The sequence below is a fragment of the Lipotes vexillifer genome, unplaced genomic scaffold (assembly GCF_000442215.2).
Source record: "Lipotes vexillifer unplaced genomic scaffold, Lipotes_vexillifer_v1.1 scaffold2225, whole genome shotgun sequence".
NCBI lineage: Eukaryota > Metazoa > Chordata > Mammalia > Artiodactyla > Lipotidae > Lipotes > Lipotes vexillifer.
This window is the reverse complement of record NW_006798684.1, coordinates 993,544-1,007,788: the sequence shown is the minus strand read 5'-3', so window position 1 is coordinate 1,007,788 and position 14,245 is coordinate 993,544. Positions and strand designations below refer to the sequence as shown.

The window sequence follows — 14,245 nt, the reverse complement described above, 5'->3', positions numbered from 1 at the left end:
CCCGTGTCCCCTGCATCGGCAGGCGGACTCTCAACCACTGCGCCACCAGGGAAGCCCCAGGGTTGTCCTCTAAGTATGATTTTGGTGCTTGTTTTTCAGGGCTAGTAGTAACCCTAGACTAGAAGAAGTAGTAGCTCTAAGGTGTCAGTGATTCTTGCTTTTGGAGGTTGAATTTTGAATCAAATGCTTCACATACCACCACCACACCCACCCTTTGAGAAAACAAGCCTCCTCCTCTTTTTTTTTTTTTTTTTTTGGTGCGGCTTAAACAACAGAAATTTATTATTTCACATTTCTGGACTCTATAAGGTACCGGCAAGGTTAATTTCTTCGGAGGCTTCTCTCCTCATCTTGTCTTCTCTCTTTGTCTTCACATGGTCTTCCCTCTGTTCATGTCTGTGTCCTAATTGCCTCTTCTTATAAGGACATTAGTTATACTGGATTAAGACCTGTTCTAAGGACCTTATTTTAACTTAATTACCTCTTGAAAGACTCTGTCTCCAAATATAGTCTGAGGTACTGGGGGTTAAAACTTCAGTATAGAATTTGAAGCCTCCCTGTTCTTTAGATGCAAAGCCCCAAACAAGATTTTTCTCATTGCATTCTCATGCTGCTTGGATGGACAATCTATTACCATTACCCACAGGAATTCAAAATTTTTGCCTTTCCTTCTATGTAAATACACACAGACTGTATTTGCCTTGTCTCAGCCTAAAATATTATAAACATTTTTTCTTTTTAAGAAAGGTCTGTTTGGGGAATTCCCTGGTGGTCCAGTGGTTAGGATTCAGTGCTTTCACTGCTGTGGCCCAGGTTCAATCCCTGGTCAGGGAACTAAGATCCCACAAACGATGTGGCACGGGCAAAAAAAAAAAAAGAAAAAAAAAGAAAAGAAAAGAAAGGCCTGTTTCTCATTTAATCCATTCCTTTCGGGGCAGGGAACTCCTTTCATATTAATCTGCCCTTTAAAACTACCTTAGCCACTTTGGGTACCAGCATCATTTTTTTTTCTCTCTGGGCCCTCAGGTCACCTGAGCCCCAATTTAGAAGCACCTGGACTTCACATGAGGGATTGCCTTCCCTGCGTTTATGCTTTTTTTATTTAGAGGCTTCACAACCAGAACTTAGTTATCTTCAGATTGCCCCTTTAATCTTCATCTATGGCTCTAAAAGGTATTTGCATTGGAAATCGTTACCTTCTTGGACCTTTTTGTTTCTTTCTTAGTTCCATATAACCATTGGATGGTTCTTCAATGTGTTGCTTGGGGTGGGAGAGTGAATGGAGAGTTTTGGTGTTTGTGGACTTCTAGGGGGGACATAGAGTGTTTTGCATGCCTTGTGGAATGTCATCTGGAACACCTGGTGATGTCCAGAACTCTGAAAAGTCAGGGAAGTACTACCTAATGTGGGACACGTTTCCCTTTCCCATTTGTTTCTGTGTTATTTGTTTTGAGACAAGGGAGCTCCTTAAGGTAGTAAACTGTACATATTTCTCACAGGCTATTTACGGCACTGAAATATCAAGAGGCAAGATACGAGATGCCAGGGATTTTCCTTTATATCCCTTTGCTACTAAATTATCCAGAGTAAGCACTGTCTGACTAAGGGTTCTAAGCTCCATATCCAGTTTATGGCTGTAGCCAAGACAGCAGTGGAGGTGGCAGAAGGTTCAATTCAGCCTGTTGTAGGGTCTTGACTGCTGAATGGCACTGTTACGTGAAAGTGGTTCCATGTTCACGTGTTTGGACTCCTCCATGACCACCTGCACTAGTCTTTCATTTAACACCTCAGTGAACATATTCAGAAAATAAAGTTGTACAGGCTTTTGTAACCTCAAGAAGAGTAAGGAATTCCTGTTACCTTTGAGAGCCGAAGTTGATTTATATAACAAGACCTAGTGAGTAGTGAGAGTTGGCTAAAGGGGAAAGCAAGAAAAATGTAGTATGCTACAACTGTAGGGATCCAGAGCAGCAGCCAGCTAGCTCCCACTAAAAGCTCAGTAGTTCTCCTCCTCTTAGAGGAAGCCTGCATACTTTCTGGAAGAAGAGATCCACAGTCCTATCCTCAGATGTCCAGGGTTAAGTTTAGGGGGTGAGAGTTCCTTACGGAATTGGGAAGTTTTGAGGTGTAGGCATTAGTCAGCAAAGAATGAAGTTGGGAGGATAGGGCCCCCTGATGCTGCTACATGTATGTGATTAGGAGTCCACAACACCATGCCTCTTCTTGGTGAAACAAACAAAATGTGCCTTAATCCATGTTCTGTCCAGAACCAAGTGGGAGCTTCCAGGGGGTGGGTGAGGTGGGTGGGTAGGGGGTCTCTCAGACCTTGCAGTAGAATTCACAAGTGGGCACCAGCCCCAGAACTACTTGCCATACCTGCTGCAGGCTCTTGGATACGAAAGTGGTCTTTGGTAGGGATTTGCTTTCCTTTGAAGGTTAGATAACAATGTTTTCTTTGCCGCTGTGAAGATGTATCATGGGACCAGATTTATGGATCCACTCCAGAGGCCACACCTTCATGTAGAAGCTCAGGAGTAGGGTAGGGTGTTGTTTTCCTATCTAGTCTTCTCTGTAACCCACTGAAAGGGCTAGAGACTGCTGCAGTGATTGGGTGGCAAAGTAGACAACGTCATAGGAAATGGCTATGGCTGTGCTGTTCCTAGGGCTCCTGTAAACCCCATTCTGGGCCAGGACTATTTTATTTACTTGCTCCCTTGATGTTTGCATATTGGGTCCCACTGCACTCAGATTGCTAGTTTCATTCTGTGCAAATGATATGTATTTTGTGTATTTAAAATTTTTCCTTTTTAAACTAAAATGTTGTGATTTGGTCATTTTGTGTATTTTAATCTGAGACCCTTATTCCTACCATGTGTTCTCAGGGGTATGTCAGTCAACGGTAGCTCCAGGGACTGCACAGCAGGAACTGTTGTATTTGTTAGTTGCTTTATTATTATTTTTTTAATATTTTATTTATTTATTTGGCTGCTCTGGGTCTTGGTTGTGGCACATGGGATCTTCGTTGCGGCATGCAGGATCTTTGGTTGCGGCATGCGAACTCTTAGTTACAGCATGTGGGATCTAGTTCCCTGACCAGGGAGTGAACCCAGGCCCCCTGCATTGGAAGCTGGTAGTCTTAGCCACTGGACCACCAGGAAGTCCCTGTTAGGTGCTTTAGCAGCATAAAGAAAAACTGTTAGTAGTATGTGGGCTCATTAAGCTACCACGTTTTATCTTCCCAGTCATAACAGACTTCTTTACCATGATGTGCTCTTTAAATTTCTCTCCCATCTTAAAAACATATGAGGATTGGGTTTTAATTGGGTGATCTTCTGGTGTTACTGGTCCATCTTTTGAAATAGTGTAAATGAGAGATTAAAAGAACCCTTCTAGGTCAACTAGAAGGGTCAGGCAATGAGCTTTGCTTCTCTATACGTCACTTTTTATCAAATTAAGGCCTGTAAAATCTAAGAATCTCAATCATTCAAACTCTCTTTCAGTATTTCTATGTATGTTTTAAGAGTCAAGTAAGTTGGAGTTTTAAAGAATGACCCCTTTCTACCGCACACGTTGCCTGGGAGGGTCTGTGTATGCACTGGACGAAAAATGCCCATCTTTAGTCCTACAGAATTCCAAACTTTTGCTGCTTGGCTTCTGGGGAGACCCATAAGCCATGTCTTTGTTGAGCTAAGGCCAGTTTCTGCCCTGCCTGCTAAAATTGTACTTGTGGTGACGTAGTAGCTAACAGAGAAAGGGCAGACCCATCTCATTGATTACTGTCTGTATGTTGAAAAGGGACAAATACAGTATTACCCATTGGGTCACAGATGTTTAATTATGATTTCCTATCTCCCTTAAATACTTCTTTCTTCTGAAAAAAATACAATAAATGAGACAGGATTTTAAAATACTTACTGAAACTAACAACACCAAAAAATAGCAACAACAACAACAAAAGAGGTAATTGTTGGAATCGCTTCAGGATTCAATTGTGTTTTGTATGTTCTACATACATTTCATTTTTCCACTCTATAAAAATAGGATTAACAATACTACCTTGCAGAGTTGTTTACCATGCTACAGATGTAACACCTGTGTTAAATTATTTTGGTACAAGTGCCAGACAGTTTAAACTATGTATGATATTGCTTCCCATCCTTTTCCAGTCATGTTACATAGAAAATATGAAATGATAGTATTCGTAGATCACAATGTAGTAAGCTGAAGATGCTCCTTTGGCCAGAAGTTATTGTTCCAGAGGCTCAAGTTGTCCCAGGTCCTACCTACCAATCTGCCTGAGGGAATCACATACAATTTACCTGTAACCCACTCACAACATACTGGTTGGGAAATTTTGAATAGGATATTGCATATGAATTGCATCAGGAATCTTCATTCGTGTTGGAGTCCTTTGCCAGCACTTGGTGGTATGTCTACTGCTGTGGGTAGGTAGGTTTTTATGAAGGTGTGGTATGGTTGTTGTTTGAAGGTGTAGTAGAGGAAGGAGATTAACCCCATCTGAATCAGTGGAATGGATTCCCTGTGCAAAAAATGGCTCTACTCTCCAGACAAAGGGAGGAAGTGAAAACGTGCTGAGTTAATAACTATTATCACAGTCAACTATAGTTAGTGCCTGAGGCTTCTGAAAGCATCATGTATTTCAGTTTAGGGAGTGAGTACATGGTATTAGAAGTGAGTTTCTTATGATAGAACTGGCTGATTCACCATTTTAAAAAATTGTACTTCACAATATGGCATTTAAATAATAAACACAAGATATAAGAAAATCAACCTGGTGAAACCACTTCTGGGAAAAATTTCCTAATTCAGTTAATATAATTCATCTAGACCTGTGCTGTCCAGTATGATAGCCACTGACTACATGTGGCTATTTAAACTTAATTAAAATTAGTACTAAAAAACTCATTTCTTCAGTTGCATAATCTACTTTTCAAAGTGCTCAGTGGCCACATGTAGTGGTTACCATATTGGATAACACACAGACTATACATTTCCATCATCACAGAAAGTTGTAAAGAAATGCTGATCTGGACCATTAAACTGTACCACAGTTTGTCCTTATCCTGCTTATCTTTCTATCAGGTTTTGTGTATGTTTTCTTCTGAAGCAATCCTTACGGAATTTTTCTTTCGCTCCTAGGATATTGTCAGTCCATTTTGCATTTTTGGCAATGATGAGTTTCTTTAAATCTTCTTAGTGTAATTACTGAAGAAGTCCAGAAGGATGGAAGTGGGGGTACAGGGAGTTATTCTTACCCTAATAGAGAGGTGGGGGGTGTATATGTGGTAAATGAATTTGAACTAGATGGGAAAGTTTTCTTTGAAAGTGCCTTTGTCATAATCTTGTATAATCACATAACAGAAACTCTCTACCCTTTTTAGGAAAAGGTTTCATCAAATCAAACATCTAATTGCCTGGTTCCCTCCCTTTATTTTTTGCTTGGGGCCAGGAGCAAAAGGCTATTTTGCAACAACAAAATCTATAACCTCGCACCAATGAGAAAAGGTAGAGAAATTTAATTTTTCCTCCCATGTTTCTCCTTACTTACATGCACATAACTTTTAGGGGAGAAAAAAGCCTGGGAACTATTTCAAACATTTTTGGAGCTTATTGAGCTTATTTTATTTCACAGAAACTTTATTCCCTGTGATTAAGGTGTCTAGTTTTTATCTGTGGATGAAAATTTCCCACAAGATTTCTAAGCCCTGAGAGATCAGGGATGGCAACTAACTCTCTCACTATTGTACATCCAACATCTCACTAGATGCCTCTGGCACAATAGTAAGGGCTTAGTAAATATTTTTTGAATCAAGATTTCTGTTATTCAGAGACTAGTCTTCCATGTCAAGGCTATTGCTTTTTCTCCATTCTCCTGCTTAACTCTTATCTTGCTTCCCTTAGAAGTATGGGAAAGAAATACATTTGTATGTAATATTGGTTTTCAGATCTTCTAAGCAGCCATGATATGAATTAGATATATGGAGTAGCATCATTTTTACCCTTTTCCACAAAAAGATTGCCTTTAAGCTAAATGTTTTTTGCTTCTGCTTTTTCCTATTGCACTTAACTTGTTAATTTTTTAAATGTTATTTGAAAAGCTTCCAGACCTCCAATTTTTGTAGATTGGAACATGTTGCCAGTTAAGACAGTGCCTTCTACAGAGTTCATATTTTGCCCTGCAACCTAACTTTTATGCTAAACTCAGATTCCCTCTGCTTTGTCTCCCAGGTAGCAGCTTGTTCCTAGCCTAGCCAGATGAGTACTGAAAACAAAATTTTGATACTCTATTTCCATTTCCCTAAAGTCTCAAATATTATAGTCTTAAATTTAAAACAAAATACTATTGAATACTGTGAATATGAGTATTCATAGCTGACCCTTTTTTCCTGTTTCTAGGACTATCCTGTTAAGTGTAATCTCATTGCTTAATGAGCCCAACACCTTCTCCCCAGCCAATGTGGATGCCTCGGTTATGTTCAGGAAATGGAGGGACAGTAAAGGAAAAGACAAAGAATATGCTGAAATCATTAGGTAAGGTGTTTTGTTTTGTCTTCTGTTTGATTACTTCAAGTCTTCATACAGAGCCAAAGTATATCCTAGAACCAAGGGTTTAAATTGAACTTAAATATCCACTCCACTTCTGTCAGTTAGACTTATTGTTTGGGAAGAGGTTTCTGCCTGAGCCTAATGAGTTTGGCTTTTGAGACAGCAAATCTGATTTCCCAGGAAACAGAACTTCCAGGTTCTAAACTAGTCAAGTTTGCAAACTTTTCCTCCTGATCATTTTAGGGACACTATTCTGGGTTTTGAACATGTCCTTTAAATGTATCAAACACCCAGTGTATTCCAGACATTCCAGGTATTTTTGTTTTCAAATTTTTTATTAACGAAACCCTATATGACCTTTCTGACCATAGCAGCAAGTATCTTCTGGGAATCACCATTATCAGCAACTCTAGTATATGGTTTAACAGAGCCCTAGAATAAGAATCAGGAGACTTGGAATATACTCCTAGCTCTGTCACTGTCATGTGACCTTTTATCAGTTAACTTTTGGGGTTTTTTAATATTTCCATCTGTTAAAAAAAAAAAAGGTATTAGGCTCAACCATTCATCTGTCAAATTATATCCTACATAGGATATAAGATTTTCCTAACAGTACGTAAGGATTGGTAGAGCCCCAAGGACTGTTGCAGCACATTCTGTGACTTTTCAAAGTCCCTCTCTATAAATCTAGTTGGCATGATACCATGTGATATTAAAAAAAAAAAAATGCATGTCATCTGACAGCTGAATAAGTTTTCTGCCCACTGTAATCAGCTTCTTAGACCCTCTCCCTAATCCAGAGTCATTTAATGAAATTACAAGGATAGAATCTGGGGATCTGTATTTTGTTTTTACCAAGCCATTTAGGTGACTGGTATATACCAAAGATTGAAGATAACTAGTGTAAATAGTAAAGACCTGTAAAAGTTTAGAGTGAGAGTGGACTGAGGATTGGAAAATGGGAATGCTTCATAAAATAGGACTGGAGCCTGATGTTCAAGGAAAGGTAGGATGTAAGGCATAGTCTTTCTCCTTAGAGAGCTCATACTTTTGTTTGTAAACAAAGAAATGAACATGTAATATGATAAGTGCAACTGTAGAAGCGTAAACAAGATACAGTGCAAGGAACATATAATATGGTTCCTAGGAGAGATAATGCTTCATAACCAAGAATTTTTCAGGGAGAGAGAAACATGCTTGCTAAAACACGGGTGTATAATAGCATGACACATCAAGAGAATTGTAAATTCTGATTTGAGAAGTAATGGGAAATTAAGAAAGGCATCAGGTCTTAAAAGACACTGAAGTCATAGGGTGGGTTTGGTCCTTAATCTTAGAGGTGTTGGAGTGTCACTTAAAGATTTTGTGTGAAAGGATAGTCCTATTTGAGTTCCAAAAGAACACAACTGACCAGGAGACCGGCTGAGGTTTGAGGAGGCTGAGATGAAGACTAAACTGACGTAGTAACAATCAAGAATGAGAAAACAGATTTGAAAACATTTAAGACTTTGTAGTAGTAAGAGTTATAATTTTAGGAACTGAATACTCCATGGAGGTGGACAATGAGAAATGCAGACTTGCTGAGTTAGGATTCCTATGGAACGTCAGGACGGAGACATCCAGATGCTCATTTAAGGGTATAGAGCTCAGAAGAAAAGTTTAGGCTGGACCCTGATGATTTGAGAGCTCTCAGCATAGAACCATGGGAATGGACAAGATGGTTCAAGGAGAAAGCTGTGAGAAGATTCAAGCCTGAAAGCCTCAGCAGCATCAGAATGTAAGGCAACAGGGTCCACCAAGAGAGGTCTAATTAAAAGGGAGAAGAGTGGTTGTGTTTTTGTGGGGTTTTTAAAAGTATTTATTTATTTATTTGGCTGCACCGGGTCTTAGTTGCGGCATGTGGGTTTTTTGTTTTTTTTTTTTTAAGCTGCATCGTGCGGGATCTAGTTCCCTGACCAGGGATCGAACCCAGGCCCCCTGCATTGGGAGCACAGTCTTAGCCACTGAACCACCAGGGAAGTTCTGAGAATAGTGGTTTGATGTTTTTAAGTTCAGTTTTTCTAGTCCCTCCCTTGAGGGGTCGAATTTTCATACTTGTTGAAGGAAACATTAACCTTCATGCGTTCATACAGTCAGTATTTGTTGCACAGCTGTATGTGCCCAGGCGGTGTGCTAAGCACTGGGGAAATAGAATTAACTTAGACAGGCAGGGTCTCTGCTCACATTCAGGGGTGCAAGAACAACAGAAAAATGAGCAAATGAGGAAGATGAGTAGGATAATATGAAGGAATTACAAGGGGGCTGCTTTAAGTTGGATTGTCCGAATAGGCCTCCTCTAAGGTGACATATAAGTTCATATCTGAGTGACAAGAAGCAGTCAACCGTATGTAGGGCAGAAGAGCAACTGGTCCTCACAGAAAAATCAACTAGGTATGTTTGAAGGTACTAGAAAACCCCAGAGTGGCCTGAATGTTTTGGAATTGGAGAAAGTAATGGGTGGCGAGAATGAAGCGATAGGCAGGTGGATCATGCAAGACTTTGGAATCCAACATAAGATATTTGGATTTTTCTCTAAGTAGGAGGACTATTGAGTTGTTGGGGCTGCATTCTGAGTTTAGTGCGAGAAGACAAGGCGGAAAACCTGAGGTGATTTCTGGCCAACCAGCATATGCGGTGCATGGCTTTAAATGCCCTTCAGAAGGGTCTTTTTTAAGTGTCCTTCAGAATGGTACCTGATGGGCTAGAACCTTTGGTGTAGTAGAGGGTATCTAGTCAAAGATGCTTTCAGGTAGGTAGGTACTAAAGTTCAGAAACCAGTAAGGAACTTTGGATTGTTTAGGCCAATTATAAATCCATCTTCCAGAGACTTATACAAACTATCCTCCCTTCAGGAAACAGGTGTCAGCCACTAAAGCCGAAGCAGAAAAGGATGGAGTGAAGGTCCCCACGACCCTGGCGGAATACTGCATCAAAACTAAAGTGCCTTCCAATGACAACAGCTCAGATTTGCTTTATGACGACTTGTACGACGACGACATTGATGATGAAGATGAGGAGGAGGAAGATGCCGACTGTTATGACGATGATGATTCTGGGAATGAGGAGTCGTGACGTGCTCCTTCAAGGCCCCTGTACTGCCCTGCCATCTCAGGCCAAAGGGAGGGGAGCAAGTGGGGACCTAGCAGTGGCCCCTCAGCAAAAACCTATCATGGGGGTGGGGAAAACAAACACGGCTCCTGGTGACTCCCCTTATGGATCTCAGTTTGCTCCTTTTTATGGACCTCTTAATGGAGAGAAACTAATCCTCCACAGAATGTCTGAATTCTTGCATTCTTTACCCTTCCATCATTGTATTGATTCTTTTTTTTTTTTCTTTCTTTAAACCCAAACTCCCACCTCACCTCGTCTCTGCAAAGTGTTCACAGCAAAACACGTTTGGTCTGTTTTTAGATTCTTGAAGAATTAAATAGTCTTTCATCAAGACGTTTAATGTGTTTAAAGCTGGCAACCCATCGGGAGTTCACAAGTGCTGCATATGCTGGGTAGCAAAAGAAAAAAAAAAAACCGTAAAAGCCCCACAAAACAAACTTTTTCTTAACAAAGCAAATTTGCCAAGTTTTAGCTGCTCATTTACCTTAGTGTGTGTGCATTCGTTCAGCCCCGTGGTGGTGAATTTTCTTTCCCTTCTTAAGGCTGGGGTACAGCAGGCGTCAGGGACTTTGTTCTGAACCTGTTGAAACGTGTTCCTAAGGGCACAGGGCCCTTCAGCCTAACAGAGGCCTCAGCTACTCTGAGAGATCAGATTTTGTTTTTCGAAATCGATTGGGATCTAAAGCCTGAAATAAATATTCATACTTTACATAGAACTGATTGCTATTTATTTTGAAGGCAGAGTTATTTTTTTCCCCCAGGGAGTGGGGAGAGAGTGGGGATTAGTGTGTGTGTGTGTGTGTGTGTGTGTGTGTGTGTGTGTGTGTGTGTGTGTGTGTGTGTGTGTGTGTGTGTGTGTGTGGAGTCTTAGTGACGGGAACGAAGAGTTAAAATCACTATGCTGGTTTTGGTTGATGCTGCTGGGGGAAAAAAACTACTGGGGACCACTGTTGGGAGAGAAAACATCTGTTTTATATATTTAACATGGCCTTTCCCTGAAAGATACACTCTCACCATGAGGATTTTTTTTAAGTAGCGAGTTTTACTTACTTAGTATTAATACTAGGTGCATGTGTTAAGATTTTGGTTTTCATTGAGCTGCTTATACTGATAGTGGTAACTGTGGATATGTGAGACATGCGTGACCGGTTCCCACTTTTCTCACTGGATGTGACCTGGACTTTTCTCTCCTTTCAATGTGCTCGGGCTATGGAGTGCAAGTGGAAGTTGTGCATGGAGCTTTCCCCTGAGCTGCTTTGACTCTTCTGGCAGAGCCAAGGGAGTTGGCTGTAAGCAGTGTCTGGGCAACGCTAGATCTTCCTGCCACGCAATTGCTGCAGCCTTGATTTCCCCCATGTCGATCATGTGTTACTTCAATCAATACCGAGTTCCATCAGCCTTCACCAACCAGGGACTTCTTCAGTACTTGGCGATGATTTTTGTTTCTTATGGGGGTGGGTCAGTTCACAGGAGGGCAGTGTTCTTTCAGTGGGGAAAATACCGCTATGAACCTACTTCAGATCCCTGCGTGCTAGCGTTCAACTCCTTTTCTTCAGATAGTATAGCTCAGAAAGAATGAAAGGGTTGATGAGGGACAGAGGTAGGATGGACCCTAGGACACAGTCTGTGATACTTAGGTCCTTAGTTCCTCCTTTCTGATCTCAGGGTTTTCATTCGCTCTTCAAACTCTCCAAACATTTGCCAACTAATTCCCAGCAGCCTTCTCCGGAATCTGGTCTTAAAAAAGTGGGAATGTTGAACGTGCTAAGGTTCACATGGGACACTGTTGAGCCTGGTCCCAGAATCTGTCCAAACTCCATGGCCTACTTGCACCCCTGAGTCAAGTGACTCCAGTCAGAATCAGAGAACAGAGCAGCTCTCCTGTGACAAAACACTGAGTGCAAACTCTCATAGAAGGACATTGAAACTAGTTTTTCGCCCCACACATACTCATAATGCTCTGATCACCCCATCAAACACTCCACACTCCCAAAACACACACGCGTGCACCGCGTGCTTGGTCTTACGCTCGCTCGGAGCCCTAAAACTAAGCCTTTTCTCTTCCTGCCAAAGCGTCTCTCCCCCAGGGCAGGCCAGACTCCTTGGCACTGTGGGAGGTGCTGTGCTGCTCAGCCCTGTCCCACAGGCCCTGCTGGCCTCTGTTTTACGTTGACTCAGAGAGCCAGGTGGAGGTTGTACCTCTCAGCCTTTGGGGTGTTACTCTTCAGAGCTGGGTTTGCCTCTGATGAGTAGTCGTCAGTTCCAGAAAAGACGGGGGTGTGCTGATTTGCTAGGAGGTGGGACATTCTGATAGCTCAGACTGACTTGTAAAACCCAGGTGCTGGCTCCAGAGCTCTGTCCTGCGAACACATACTATGGCAAAAGAAAACTGAAGCACGTAACTTCTTTCAGGAGTGGAGATCTCAGGCTTAGGCCACAACCTTGTGAGTACAGTTGTGCTGATTATTTGGTGTAACATGAATTCAGGATCCATCCTGCACTTTTAGGTTCCTTTCGATTCTAGTGGAGGCCTCTGGATGCTCTTCAGGTCTGTGTATTTTGAGGCTGGGTGGAGGACGTACATCATGATTCTGTTGTTGCTTCTCGCAGTCTTCCCCTTTCATTTCACATCATTCCAGAGTTCTTTTTTCTATTAGCCAAGCTTTTTTGTAGTCCCTTCTTTCCTCTTCCCTGGTAATTATTTGCTTCTTTATTCGCTGGTTTCCTTATGTTTGGAAAACACATAGTAAGCGATTGAAGGGGAAAATGTGTAGTTCTCCACTGAAAATTAACTCTACCCTCCCATCCTGATTTTTAAAAAGGTTTACATTTACAAAGATTCAGATGCAATTTTCAACTATTCTGAAACCAGCAGGACACACCTGACTTTAATTTTCTTAGCTGAAATTGTAGATGTTTTTCTTCAGTTTAACTTATGAGAAAAGATTATCTGATGCATTTTGTGTTCAATTTCCCCTTTAGTGGTTTATTTTTGTCTTTTTCTGCCCATCTGTCTACTAATAAAATGTGAAATAAAATATACCTGTATTGCTACTTCCCCATGGGATGACCCTCTTCTTTTTTTGTGTATTAAAATTAAAAGGTGGTCTTAATACTTACTCTGTTCCCTTGCAGATTATGCACAGGAGTCAGCTGAAAAACTAAAACAAAAACCAAATCTTGCTCACCTGCCTTTTGACAGTCTGCTCAGCTCACCTCCTTGCAGAATAAGTATCCCCAAATCCTTACCAGCTTTTAAGAAAGGTTATTAAAGACAAAGCCATTTGTTAACCTTAATTCTGAAATAGGGCACAATCTGCCAGTACAAGTAGGTCGGTGAAGTGATGGAGGAGTGCTCCACTGCCCTCCTTACGCAAGTTTTTTGTTTTCATTGTCACTTGTCAACTTCCCGCTGCTAAAAGAAGGGATCAGAAAGCAATAGATCACATAATTTAGTAAGTTTCAGTTGTGGACACTTACTTTTTTTTTTTTAAGCCAGCAGTGCTTGACCTATCTGACGAATGACCATTGATTTTGGAGGTCAAAAACAGACAAGGTAAAGACTGTACCCCTGGGCTGGTTCTGGCACGCTGACTTGAAACGGGATGCTATAATGCCTCTGGCAACACCTCAAGGCCTTGAGCTAGCTGCCAGGCTGGAATACAGCTGCGCCTCAGACAAGCATGGAGATCTGCCTCCTGGCGGAGACATGGATAGTTTTACGGCCCCAGTTCCTTCTGGACTGGTGGCCTGGAATCAGGAGGGAGGAGCTTAAGAGAAGTCAGAATCCTGGCCCCAGGTGAATGGTTCCTTGGGACTTTCTGGAGCAGATATTTAGCCCAGGACCCACTTACCTACTTCACACCACCCTGGCTCACTAGTCATCTGTCCCACCACAGTCCTCGATGGTCAATCAAGATTGCATTTGGTTGATGAAGAGAAAAGGGCAGAGAGGTTTACTTGTGCCAAACTTACTCTCTCACAGGCCTGGAACTGTATTCTCAGAGTTCTTACCTTTGTTCCTTTGGAAAAGAAATTACCCTACCCTAATATCCTGTTGACAAGATGCTTTTAGAGACTGCCTTGTCCCCTAAGTCTGTTACAGAGTTGCAAGAAAAACAAAGGTAACCGTTGATAAGCACTGCCTGTCAGGAGGGTTAGCTACCTTGTCAGCTGCGTCCTTTACCTTTTCCCTCCTTGAATGCTGATTGGGGGCAAGAGAAGGGCCCAGCAAAGCAAGGAATACCCACTGAAGCCCTAACATCCTGTTATCAGAAGCCTGTGACCACGGGAGCTCTACTTCAGCCCTGTGAAGTCCAGGGTCCCTGGAATGAAGATGGTCTCTGCCCTGAGCTTTCCCTGAGTCACACCACGCAGAGAAAGTATGCTCTCAGAACTTTATTAGGTGGAGTTTGGGCAAAAGAGAAAACCTCTGAAACAGTCGCCCACCTGCTTCAGGACGACTGGAATAGAGGAGCCTTTGCTTGGAGACATGTTGTCACTGAGATGAAAGCATATCTTTGATTTT

General features: G+C 41.7%; 1 protein-coding gene and 1 non-coding gene across 2 annotated transcripts in view; both read left to right on the top strand.

Annotated features, from left to right (window-relative positions):
* Positions 1-10,433, top strand: part of UBE2R2 (ubiquitin conjugating enzyme E2 R2) — a 25,368-nt gene extending 14,935 nt beyond the window's left edge. Inside the window, exons 3-4 of the mRNA XM_007470786.1 lie at positions 6,418-6,552; positions 9,459-10,433. Of these exons, the coding sequence (XP_007470848.1) occupies positions 6,418-6,552; positions 9,459-9,678 (355 nt within the window). The 3' untranslated portion in view covers positions 9,679-10,433. The remainder of the gene's footprint in view (positions 1-6,417; positions 6,553-9,458) is intronic.
* Positions 763-834, top strand: TRNAE-UUC (transfer RNA glutamic acid (anticodon UUC)). Its single transcript has one exon. It is a non-coding gene; the product is annotated as a tRNA-Glu (tRNA).
* Positions 10,434-14,245: the final 3,812 nt, after the last annotated feature.